Source organism: Cupressus sempervirens, chromosome 1 (genome assembly GCF_028749045.1).
Source record: "Cupressus sempervirens isolate cs-2001-9-10 chromosome 1, ASM2874904v1, whole genome shotgun sequence".
Lineage (NCBI taxonomy): Eukaryota > Viridiplantae > Streptophyta > Pinopsida > Cupressales > Cupressaceae > Cupressus > Cupressus sempervirens.
Window position 1 is genome coordinate 705,862,072 of NC_143118.1, and position 12,246 is coordinate 705,874,317.

Consider the following 12,246-nt stretch of genomic DNA (forward strand, 5'->3'; position numbering starts at 1 on the left):
GGTGTTCTTACCTAGAGCGCATCCTTTGCATATGTTTGAATGATCTTTATTCAACTTAGGTAAACCAGTTACCATCTTTTCCATAGTCGATAAGGCTTTGAAATTTAGATGTCTTAACCTTTTGTGCCATATTTTGTTTATATCAGCAACTTCATGAATTAAGGCTTCAATAGGTTGACCAGGTTTTGTATTTAATTCATACAAGCATCCCTTTCTTCAACCAATCAACTTTGATTTCTTGAATGAAGAGTTCTTAGACTAGGTCATTACTTTACCGTCCATGGATGCAACATTATGTCCATCTTCAAGTGTTGTAACATAAATTAAATTCTTCTTTATTCCTAGTACATGGAATACTCTTTTAAGATAGAAATTCTTGACTTCAGTCTCAAGGTGTAATTCTCAATTCCTTTGACTGAACGAGATGAATTATCAACGACGGTAACTTTGCCATCAACTTCTTTCGATATTGAATCTAGTACTTCTTTGTATCCTATAATGTGTCGAGATGATCCACTATCAATTACCCATGCTTTGCTTGATACTTTACTTGATAGTGTAGAATACAATACATGATTCTCAAGATAATAGTTTTATTCTTTCCTAGTAACATTTGTACAGTTTACTTGCTGCTTTGTATTCTTAGGGCAATTAGATCCATCGTGTCCAATTTTTTCATATTTGAAGCATTTTATTTTGGATAAATCTTTCATATTTGAAGCATTTTATTTTGCATAAATCTTTCTTAGGTTTTTCATTTCTTTGATTTCCTTTCTTGTTTTTGAAGTGCTTCTTCTTATCTTTATAGGAATTTGTGTTGAGAACATGAAGTTTTTCATCTTCAATTTTCAATTTTCCTCCTTTCTTAAGTTTCCTAGATTCTTCTTGCAGGCAATCTCCTTTAAGTCTATTAAAGTCTGGAAGATTGTCTCTAGCACTTATTCCTTGTGAGAATGCTTCCCATGAATCTAGTAACCCATCTATATCCATAAGTGTTAGTTCCTTGTCTTCAATTATGGTCCCTATACTTGCAAGTTTGTCTCTTAGACTAGCCACGCTTAGGAAGTAAGAGTTCATAGGTTCTCCCTTCTTTATCTGGATATGATTTAGTTTCCTTTTTAGTGCAAGGGTTCTAGTTGCATTGTTAACCTCATATGCATTTAATAATGCATTCATCATATGAAATGTTGTTTGATGTTTCATTGGCATAGGTACTATTTCATTTTCACTCCATCTAATATGATTTGCATGGCTTTCCTATTTCCTTTACTCCAGATAGTTTATTAGTTTCAACATCAGGTTGCTTGGATGCTTTACCAACAAAATGTTTCACATCATTGTCTTCAAGAATCATAATAATTCTGAATTTCCAAAGAATGAAGTGTTCTTTTCCATCAAACCTATCCTGGGGTCTGATTGTGCTTGCCATTGAAGATAGAAAGATGTTGTTAAATATTTAAAGTCTGATTGTCAATTTGCAAAGCTTAGGTTCGACTACCAGAGCTCTAATACCATATAATGTTTCTACAAATTCCGCTATAAATCAGACTGAGATAATACCTTTATAGTGCTTGCTGAAGATGATCTTCTATAATTCAGACTTGTATGAAGTGTTATGTCATGTCCCCAATTTTGGAGGCAATTTGATTTAATTAATTAGGTTGTCCAAAATAATGAATATTTTATGAGGATGACTAATTAATTATTTTAATTAAATAAATAAATGGTGTTAAGTTAATTATTTATAAAGTTATCAAATAAATAAATATTAAAAGGTAACTTTATATTTAATTAATTTAATAAAGTGACTTGAATTATAAAATATTTTATAAAGTCACTTAATAGATAAAATAAAATAATGTTCTAGAAGCTTCTGGAGAAAGTGGAGGAAAAAGAATAAATAGGCACCCCGGGCTTCATTCTAATCATCCAAATTTGTTGTTGTTGATGTTGATGTTTGTTGATGTGCATTGTGGAGCCTAAGGTTTCTGCAATAGTCACAACTGGCCATTGAGAACGAAAACTCTCAATTGGTACGCAATTTTGAGGGTGTGAAATATCAGTTGAATTATTGCAGTTGGGAGGAAGATACTTTAGTCTTCTATTTGTGCTACATTGAGAAAAAATATTTGTGGCCATTGAGAATGAAGACTCTCAATTGGTACGCGATTTTGAGGGTGTGAAATATCACTTGAATTATCGCAGCTGGGAGGAAGATACTTCAGTCTTCTATTTGTGCTACATTGAGAAAAAATATTTGAGTACAAAAAGCAGGCCGAAAAAGCAGTTCGAAAAAGCAAGCCAAAAAAGCAGTTCAAAAAAGCAGGCCGAAAAAGCAGTTCGAAAAAGCAGGCTGAAAAAGCAGTTCCAAAAAAGCAGGCCGAAAAAGCAGTCCGAAAAAAGAAGGCCGAAAAGGCAGAACCGAAAAAGCAGGCCGAAAAAGCAGGTCCAGAAAAGCAATCTAAAAAAAAAAAAAAGCAATCCAAAAAAGCAAACTCGAAAAAGCAAAGAAAATTATTACAGCCATCTACAATCAGGGGCGACAGCTAGCGAGACACGACTTGGGCACTTGAGGAGGTTATTTTCTGTTCAGTGGAATTGCAATACATCTATTCTCTAAGGCGACTTCATATGCCAGGTCTGATGTGTATTTTCATAGTTGCCTTTCACTATAGATTGTTGTTGTAATTGTCATTTCGTATCAGACCTATCATTCATTAATAGATACATCATTCATTTTTACATTCCTCACAATGGTATCAGCAATCCATGGCTTTAGTTGTATTTAATCATGCATGTGATTAGCGTACTGCTATAGGGGAGTATTGAAGTTAGATATTTAGTGTTGCATTAGTTTTCATTGGCAGCTGTAGGTGCATATTACTTTACCAGCAATCATCATATTTTGATATCTTTGTAAATGCCAAGAGTCTTGGCTAACTTAGTATGAATATTGTATTGGATACTCATTCTCAATTAAGGAGATACAATTGTTGGTCATTAATAGTTGTCTTTGAGTGTTAATATATCATTTTTATCAGCTAGTTAGCTTGCATACCAACTGTTTGTTAAAATACCAGTTGGCTCTAGGTGATCATTTTCATGATTAGAACTCATATATGCATTCACTATTGCCAAAATTAGTTTCATATTTATGTTAGGTCATTGTTTAGACAATTTGGAGTCTTTTGTAAGCATTCTCTTTGAGGCAAATCCAAACAAAAATCACTGCAGCAATCTGAAAAGTTATATCAGTCAGAGGACCCTTGCTTGCAAAGTGGTTGACGAAATGTCAAACAACTGAAGTATAAAGATTTTTGGTGTTGGAAGAAGTTATAACCTATTGGGGTTATTACAGTGGTATCAGAGCTATTGACCTGCCATCCTGTTGGGTAGATTGGACATTGAATCAGTTAGTTAATTATGTTTACTTCAAGTACCCAGAAGCAGTGGGACAAGGATATGAAGAAGCTTAAACAAAATTTGAAAAGATTGGATGAAAGTCAGAAAATGATGAATGAATTGATGGTTTCCATGTTTAAGGGGACTACATCACAGAACAAAGACAAAGAGGAACAAGAGGTCTCTACAAGTGAGGTATCTAGAAACCTCTACAAGGAGTTTGCAGTAGTTGGTGACCAGCATATAGTTGAATCTAGGGAGGACAAAAATCAGACTAGCTTGGAGGAAGATGTTGGGCACACAATACTTCAGAAGGTAGTGGGAATGGATATTACGCAGATTGATAGTAACGGTCAACTTGATATTCAAGTTGAGACAATTGTATACAGGTCGTCAGAGGGTGATGTCACAGGTACTCGGGATGGTTTAGTTCCAACAGGCAGTGACTACAACGTAGTGGGTTTAGATGATGATTATGAGGATGTTGTTGTGCATGATGGTGAGATACTTGGTAGAGATGAGCAGACATTGAGCATTCATGACTTTGCTGAGAGAGAGTACCAGGCAGAGATAGATGCTTCGTCACATGAGGTTGAGGTTGGTAGTACTTCACATGATTTGTCTAGCCAGCTAAAGGTGAGCGAAGATAGTATTGTGACTTCATTATCTCATCATGACAGAATGCGGGGTATGATAGAGGATCACATTCGGATGATTCAATTACAAGGTAGACATAAGGGAGTTCAGGCAAAGTCTTCTTGTGTTGACTTACAGACGATTAGGGAAGGAATGGGAACGATGAAGTTGAGTTATTTACATCTTCTATCAGATCGTGACCATCTTCTTAGCCTTGTCAGAGACTATTTCGATGCCTTGAGGAGGAAGGAGGAGGAAGTTGACAAGCTTTCTCGCGACCTTGAGGACACTCGAGCTTCTTTGGTGAATACTCCATTGGCATTACAGGATTGGGAGAAACATGGGAATAAGCATGGCATGGAGTTGAGTTTAGTTTCATCTTGCACTCTTGATACTCAGCTTTCTGTAGTAGGCGGATCATATGTGGTCGTTAATAGTGTTGTGAGTTCATCTTGCATTCACATCCAGGATACAGGGACAATGTCAGACAGGTATGTAGAGTTAGTTGGTATTGGTCATATTACTCAGGTGAGGAGTTTGCTTGAGTTACCAGCTAATTCTAGTTTACGAATATGGACTCAAAATTATTTCATTGGCATTTGGGATTCAGTTGACTAGAGATCTTTAACACTTTTTGGTAGTAGTGATTGTTTGGGTGCTATCATGGATTTGATTAGCAGATTGCACGAGGTTAGTCTTTTCTTGTGCCAGCAGCTTGCCGATGTTGGTATTAGTTTTTATACACCGGTGTTGGGCTTTGTTCATATATCCAGTCGACCATTCTTGCTGGAATGTGTTGATGATCTTTCATATTTGGCAGTGTGTACAGATGAGTCCTAGGATCATATTGGCATTGATGACATCCAGGAGGATGCAATGGGCAGTTTTGAAGACTTAGTTTCCTTGGCAATTTCTTTTGGTACAGAGGAGTTGGATAGTGGTACTACAGTTTTTGATACTCCATATGTTGATATGAGCTTTGGAGTTGATTTACAGGATATGGATGGTAATACTCTAGAGACCAGTAACTTTGAGGATACTCCTTTAGACAGTGCGTCAGAGGAGGTTGGTAGGAGACAGTCTAGCGAGTGCCATCATGTGTCTAGTCAGTTGAGAGTTAGTGAGCGAGACATTGCTATCGCTTGCCAACATTTTGATGCTGCTCGTTAGTTGTTAGCAGTTTATGGATGGGGTTCTCCTACTAGTGATGAGCAGGGAGGCAGTTATCTTTCCTTGACAGAGATTCACTCTTTCTGGGAGGCTATTCGGATCCTGAGACAATTATATGCAGTTGGTAGCCAATAGAGATTATCTTATGGAGTGGGGGAGTACAACATACGATGCATTATTGGCCAAGGAAGATAAGGTGAGTGAGCTTACTCAGCAGCTTGAGGTGACTTCTGAGATTCTTGAGAGTACACAGTTGGCTTTCGAGGAGTCACAATTTCATTTGGCTAAGGTGACCATGGAGTTAGAGCGACTGCAGTCTTTACCAGATTCTGTACAGTCACAAGCTGTGGTGTCTGGTGATCCGAGGATGTCCATGGTCGAGATTGTCAAAGACAGTGGAGATGGGGATGCATCCATCCTTGATACTAACATTGGCATATCGGGCTCAGTTAAGTTGGGTGCTGCAGCAGATTGTTGTGGTATGCCTGATATGGTGGTGGCCTCTAGTACTGATGGCACAGAGACTAGAGATGTTGTATCAAAGATCATGTGTGATATTGGTGAGCCGGCAGTTGGCATGGTTCCTGCTAGTAATACTACTCCCTTGGCAATGTCTTCGGAGGTAGTAGTCAATTCCAGCTTGGTTAGTGATCGATTGCAGTTAGTTTCATCTGGATTGCAGTTTGAGCCACTGACTGAGATTGGCGCATTCTATCGGCATTACACTGTGAGGTATGCTCATCAATTTACCTTTGATGACCATGTTGATGAGATGATGATACGGAGATGTACTTTGGTTCCTAGTGCTTGTCATCAGTTATGGGACAGTTTCACGCCTCGGGATGAGAGTTGTGATGAGCATGACATGGCGATAGGTTTTGCGGTTGACAGCTTGATAATACACGACTTAGAGCAGGAGTTTGGGAGTGATGCTTCAACAGTTGTTGTTATTGATTCTACTCCTTTGGCTATGACATCTTCTGACTTAGCTGGTGATCAGTCACAGTGGGTTGTATCATTTCTTCCTGGTGAGCTGTTGACTGAGGTTGGTTCTTTTTATCAGCATTATACTACAGGGTATGTACATCAGTTAGCATTTGATCCTTGTGTTGAGGAGTTGATGGCAGGCAAATTTGGTTTGGGTTCCATTTCTTGTTGTTTATCTTGTGATGTCTTTTCACCATCAGCAGTGCATGGGAGTTATGGTTATGAGACAGTGGCCGATGATTTACAGAGTTGTGTTGCCTACAAGAGTTGTATAGTGTGTGGATTCTCTATACTTGGTACAATTTCATTCGAGAGCGTTCACCATTGTTGCAGAGTTGGATTGTACATTCCGCATAGGCCAGTGGGATGCGTTGATAGTATTTACTGTGTTGGCAGTTGTGATTTTGGAGTTTGGTTGAGCTGTAATTGTCAGTTTGATTATGGATTCTTCTTGGTTATATTGCAGAGGAGATTACAGGAGCCTGTGTTAATTGACAATAGTATAGTTCATGACTACATTGGGGATCCAGGCAGATTGATTGGTTTATTGTTCAGCCATTACTTGGGGACAAGCAATTTCAGGAAGGGCAGACTATCATGTCCCCATTTTTGGAGGCAATTTGATTTAATTAATTTAATTAATTAGGTTGTCCAAAATAATGAATATTTTATGAGGATGACTAATTAATTATTTTAATTAAATAAATAAATGTTATTAAGTTAATTATTTATAAAGTTATCAAATAAATAAATATTAAAAGGTAACTTTATATTTAATTAATTTAATAAAGTGACTTGAATTATAAAATATTTTATAAAGTCACTTAATAGATAAAATAAAATAATGTTCTAGAAGCTTCTGGAGAAAGTGGAGGAAAAAGAATAAATAGGCACCCCGGGCTTCATTCTAATCATCCAGATTTGTTGTTGTTGATGTTGATGTTTGTTGATGTGCATTGTGGAGCCTAGGGTTTTTGCAATAGTCACAACTGGCCATTGAGAACAAAAACTCTCAATTGGTACGCAATTTTGAGGGTGTGAAATATCACTTGAATTATTGCAGCTGGGAGGAAGATACTTCAGTCTTCTATGTGTGCTACATTGAGAAAAAATATTTGTGGCCATTGAGAACGAAGACTCTCAATTGGTACGCGATTTTGAGGGTGTGAAATATCCATAGTTCCAAAAATCGCCATGAAATCGCCGAAATCGCGATAAGATTCATGGCTCCCGATTTTTTTGGAATCGGAAATCGCTGGTGGCGATTTTTTCTTGTGAATCGCCTGAATCGCCAAAATCGGCGATTCATGGCAAAAATCGCCAAAATCGCCATCGTGAATCTCCAGAAATCGGCCGCGGCAGCAAGGATAGAAAGTTCAATTTTTTTAAAAAAAAACATGTTTTATTTGCTTTCTAAGTTGACTTTCCTCTTTGTTATAACCCTAAAGAGCCTTCTATTTGCTTAGTATGAGTAGAAGAGAGGAAGAGTGAGAGAGAAGAAGAGAAAAGAGAATCCATAGGTTTCCAACCGGCAAGAAGGAAGAGCACCAAAGAGATCAAAAGTCCATTTGGGGAGGTCATAAATTGCATTGGGAGCATTAAGGAGTCAATATCAACACTCCTCAACTCATTTGCAAAAGGTAAGTGTTGGTTTTTTTTTTGCATGTTAGTGTAGTATGCATTTTTTGTTAAATTTTTTTAGTGTTCATTTGCAAATCTTGAATGTTTTTTATTTTTACTAAATTGCAAACTAGGGTTTGTTGTTTTGTAGTTTTTGTTTATTAGTTGCAAACTTTGATTTTTTACATGAATTTTTTTATTGCAGCAGCCCTTTGCTTTCATTTTCCAATTTCCACAATGGGTAAAAAAGATGAATGCTGGAAATATAATGAAGAGTTTCCTGGGAGAACCAAATATCAAACAAAATGTATATTTTGCAAAGAAAAAATAAATTCGGGAGGTATCTATAGATTGAAATACCACATTGCTGGCATATCTGGCCATGATGTCACAGTTTGCACTCAACAAACCGCTGAGGCAAAATGCTCTTGTTTAGTGGCATTAGAAAAAATTGAACAAGACAAGTTGACTAAGAAAATGCAACTTGAAGGGTTAAGAGGTACTGGCTCCCGTGCTCCCACATCCGCAACCGCATCTACATCTGCAAGTGCATCTGCATCAGCTTCCGCATCTGTAGGTTGTGTTGGAGAGGGTTCTTCTAGGCCTCCTTTTCATCCTAGTGCTAGTGCTCATGTGAGTGTTAGTGGTAGTCGGTCTCATACTGAGACAGAGTCCAACACCAACCTATTGCGGCCTAGAGTGCGGAAAAGCAGAATGGATAGTTACTTTGTGCCCCGCACTACTCCTGGCTCCCAACCCACACTTGAGGGCATGGGTTTGAACAAGGAGATTCATGATGCTGCCAGAAAAGAGATTTGCAAATTCTGGTACTTTTGCAACATTCCATTTATTGCAGCCAGGTAATTGATTCTTTTTTCTTTGTTATCTTCAAAGTTAAAGTTAAAAGTAAAAGTAAAACTTTAATTATATCTACTTGTTTTATGATTTTAGTTTTTGACATCTAAATTTCTAATCAATATCATTATCTATTTGTGACAGGACTCCTCATTGGCAGAACATGATAGATGCAGTTACCATTTGTGGTCCGGGGTTTAAAGCCCCAACTGAGGCTGAGTTGAGTGGATACCTCCTGGAAGAAATGGTTGAGGATATGAGGCATGAGCTTGAGGACAACCGAAAGGAGTGGATCGAAAAGGGTTGCACCATCATGACTGATGGTTGGACAGATAGGAGGGGAAGAACACTCCTCAATTTTCTTGTATCCTGTGGAGGTGATTGATCATTCTACTTTCCTACATACATAATTTTGAATCGTGATTGACTATTTCAAATTTTGATTGTTGATTGCTAATAGTAATTATAATTCGTTGTTTTGTTACTTGTAGGATATACCATGTTCCTCAAATCCATTGATGCTTCTGCTCATGTAAAAAACGCCACATACTTATGTGAGGTTATTGAGGAAGTTATAGCAGAGGTGGGGGAACAACATGTGGTGCAAGTGGTGACGGATAATGCAGCAAGTTATGTTGCTGCAGGTAAACTTTTAACTTTTTAAGTTTTGAAATAAATTTATTTGAATTTTGAACTTTTTCTAATTCTAACTTAGAATTTCTAAGTTTCCTAAGTTCTAACATGTTTGAAATTTGAATTTCTAATTATCTTAAAATTGTTGTAGGCAAACTTTTGATGGAGAGGCACCCCACCATATTTTGGTCCCCTTGTGCAGCACACTGCCTTGACCTCATGTTGGAGGAAATTGGCAAACTTAAGTGGGTCAAGTCATGTGTGGAAAGGGCAAAAAACATATGCAAGTTTATTTATAATCATTCATTTGTCCTTAGCACAATGAGGAAGTACACAGGAGACAAAGAGTTAGCTCGTCCAGGGATCACGAGGTTTGCCTCGAATTTCATCACCTTGCAGTCCTTGTTGACATCAAGGGATGATTTGAGGAGCATGTTTGTTGGGCGGGAGTGGATTTCATCTTCCTGTGCTACGACCACTGCAGGGATAGATGTGGTGGATTGCATATTTGATGATGATGGTTTTTGGAAACCTGCTAGAGAAATCCTTAAGGTAATTTTATTGCAATTTAACATTTAATATTTTACAGTTTACTATGCTAATTGTTTAATGATTTAATTTTACCTTAAGTTATATTATTGAATTATTCTATGTTTAAGTTTTGACTCAAATTTTGTTTTACTTTATATGTAGGCCACTGAGCCTCTTGTATCTCTCCTACAAACTGCTGATGGGGAGAAGCCCTCTATGGGCTACATATATGAGGGCATGGATAGGGCCAAGGAGGCCATTAGAGCTCAGTATGCAAGAGTGCAGGAGAAGTATGCCCCTATTTGGGACATCATTGATAGGAGATGGCAGAATCAGCTCCACAGACCCATCCATGCAGCAGCTTACTTTTTGAATTCGGCATTTCGTTTTCGTCCTGACTTCAAGGCGGATGAGGAGGTTCTCACCGGCTTATATACAGTGATCCAGAGGTTGAGTACTGATGAGGATAGCAGTGCTGCAATTATTGAGCTTGATAAGTTCAATAATAAAGAAGGGCCACTTTTCTCTAGCAGGGTAGCCATAGATGCTCGGGAAACAATACAGCCAGGTAAAAATTAAATAATATATTCAATGTTCATGAATCTAGATTCTAAACTTAAAGTTGATTATGTAATTTTAGAGTTAACTTGTAATTTGTAATTTGTAAATGAGACTAATTATTTTTCTTTTCCCTTATTTCAGATAGATGGTGGCAAATGTTTGGGGCCACAACCCCAAAACTTCAAAAAATTGCCATTCATATTCTGAGTCAGCCAAGCAGCGCTTCTAGATGTGAGCGCAGTTGGTCCATGTTCGAGCACATCCACTCGAAGAGGAGAAACAGGTTGACAGTGCAGAGGTTGAATGATCTTGTCTTCGTTCATTACAACCTCCGTCTTAGGATCAGACAAATTTTGGGCACTGACTCCTCTCCGATCATTCTGGAGGAGATTGATCCAGAATCAGAGTGGCTCACAGAGGTTGTAGATCCAGTCTTCACTGAGGAAGACCGTGCGTGGATTGACCAAGTGGATATAGAGGCTGAGGCAGCTAGAGCACGTTCTTCAGGCATTGGTAGACGCACACGTGCACGCACAGACACAGGCCCTAGCGACATTCGTGAGCCCATCTTATATGCGGGAGATATGGCTCGACAGTCCTCTAGGACCTACATTAGACGCCTTGCTACTAGGCAGACTGGATACTCAGAGGCTGAGGCTGAGGCTGTAGCCAAGCTTGAGGATGATGTTGAGGATGATGATGACTATGAGCCTGAGGCTTGAGCTGGAGCCTTGTTTTTATATTTTGTTTACAGATATTGATACTGAATCATTGATAGACATATGTTTCAAACTTTCATGGATCTTCATCTTAGATTCTTACATAAATTTATGATTTGATGTCTTATGGATCATCTTACATACATTCAATGATTTAAATCATTATGATCATTTGATTTCTATTTACTTCAGCTAGCCTACAATTTTCATTTTAGATAACATAGTTACGTATGTGATGGATTTTATGTTCCATGTTTATGTATGTTAAGTTTTAACTTCTATTTGATGATGTTATAGTGTGCTTAAGTTATATTCAATAAAGGGTGCATGAAATAAGTTTTAAATTGTTAAAATCTTTAAATTTAAAGGGTTTTTTCAAATTTGCCGATTCATCGCCGATTCATTGCCGATTCACGATTCGATTCGGCCTTGCCGATTCCGATCTGATTCTGATTCACGTTTCTTTGGAAATATCACTTGAATTATCGCAGGTGGGAGGAAGATACTTCAGTCTTCTATTTGTGCTACATTGAGAAAAAATATTTGAGTACAAAAAGCAGGCCGAAAAAGCAATTCGAAAAAGCAGGCTGAAAAAGCAGTTCAAAAAAGCAGGCCGAAAAAGCAGTTCGAAAAAGCAAGCCGAAAAAGCAGTTGGAAAAAAGCAGGCCGAAAAAGTAGTCCGAAAAAAGTAGGCCGAAAAGGCAGAACCGAAAAAGCAGGTCTGAAAAAGCAATCCAAAAAAAAAAGCAATCCGAAAAAGCAAAGAAAATTATTGCAGCCATCTACAATCAGGGGCGGCAGCTAGAGAGGCACGACTTGGGCACTTGAGGAGGTTATTTTCTGTTCAGTGGAATTGCAATACATCTATTCTCTAAGGCGACTTCATATGCCAGGTCTGATGTGTATTTTCATAGTTGCCTTTCACTATAGATTGCTGTTGTAATTGTCATTTCGTATCAGACCTATCATTCATTAATAGATACATCATTCATTTTTACATTCCTCACAATGGTATCAGCAATCCATGGCTTTAGTTGTATTTAATCATGCATGTGATTAGCGTACTGCTGTAGGGGAGTATTGAAGTTAGATATTTAGTGTTGCATTAGTTTTCATTGGCAGCTGTAGGTGC

The 12,246-nt window shown here is 37.8% G+C and overlaps 3 protein-coding genes across 8 annotated transcripts in view; 2 read left to right on the top strand and 1 right to left on the bottom strand.

Moving 5' to 3' along the window:
* LOC149579895 (uncharacterized) overlaps positions 1-12,246 on the bottom strand; it is a 155,456-nt gene that overhangs the window by 33,308 nt on the left and 109,902 nt on the right. The window lies entirely within an intron of this gene.
* Positions 8,326-9,886, top strand: LOC149579896 (uncharacterized). The gene is made up of 3 exons (XM_089812599.1): positions 8,326-9,047; positions 9,162-9,314; positions 9,455-9,886. Exons 1-3 carry the CDS (start codon positions 8,834-8,836, stop codon positions 9,880-9,882), a joined length of 795 nt encoding a protein of 264 aa, XP_089668725.1. The 5' UTR covers positions 8,326-8,833; the 3' UTR covers positions 9,883-9,886.
* On the top strand, positions 10,072-11,239 carry LOC149579897 (uncharacterized). The gene is made up of 2 exons (XM_089815573.1): positions 10,072-10,402; positions 10,537-11,239. The coding sequence occupies exons 1-2, from the start codon at positions 10,072-10,074 to the stop codon at positions 11,115-11,117; spliced, it is 912 nt and encodes a 303-aa protein (XP_089671699.1). The 3' UTR covers positions 11,118-11,239.

Excerpts from the sequence above, each read along its gene's own strand:
- LOC149579896 (XM_089812599.1), top strand. The coding sequence starts at position 8,834 with ATGATAGATGCAGTTACCATTTGTGGTCCGGGGTTTAAAGCCCCAACT. Across the intron at positions 9,048-9,161 it reads TTTTCTTGTATCCTGTGGAG|GATATACCATGTTCCTCAAA; the intron begins GTGATTGATCAT and ends TGTTACTTGTAG. Across the intron at positions 9,315-9,454 it reads AGCAAGTTATGTTGCTGCAG|GCAAACTTTTGATGGAGAGG; the intron begins GTAAACTTTTAA and ends AAATTGTTGTAG.
- LOC149579897 (XM_089815573.1), top strand. The coding sequence starts at position 10,072 with ATGGATAGGGCCAAGGAGGCCATTAGAGCTCAGTATGCAAGAGTGCAG. Across the intron at positions 10,403-10,536 it reads TCGGGAAACAATACAGCCAG|ATAGATGGTGGCAAATGTTT; the intron begins GTAAAAATTAAA and ends CCCTTATTTCAG.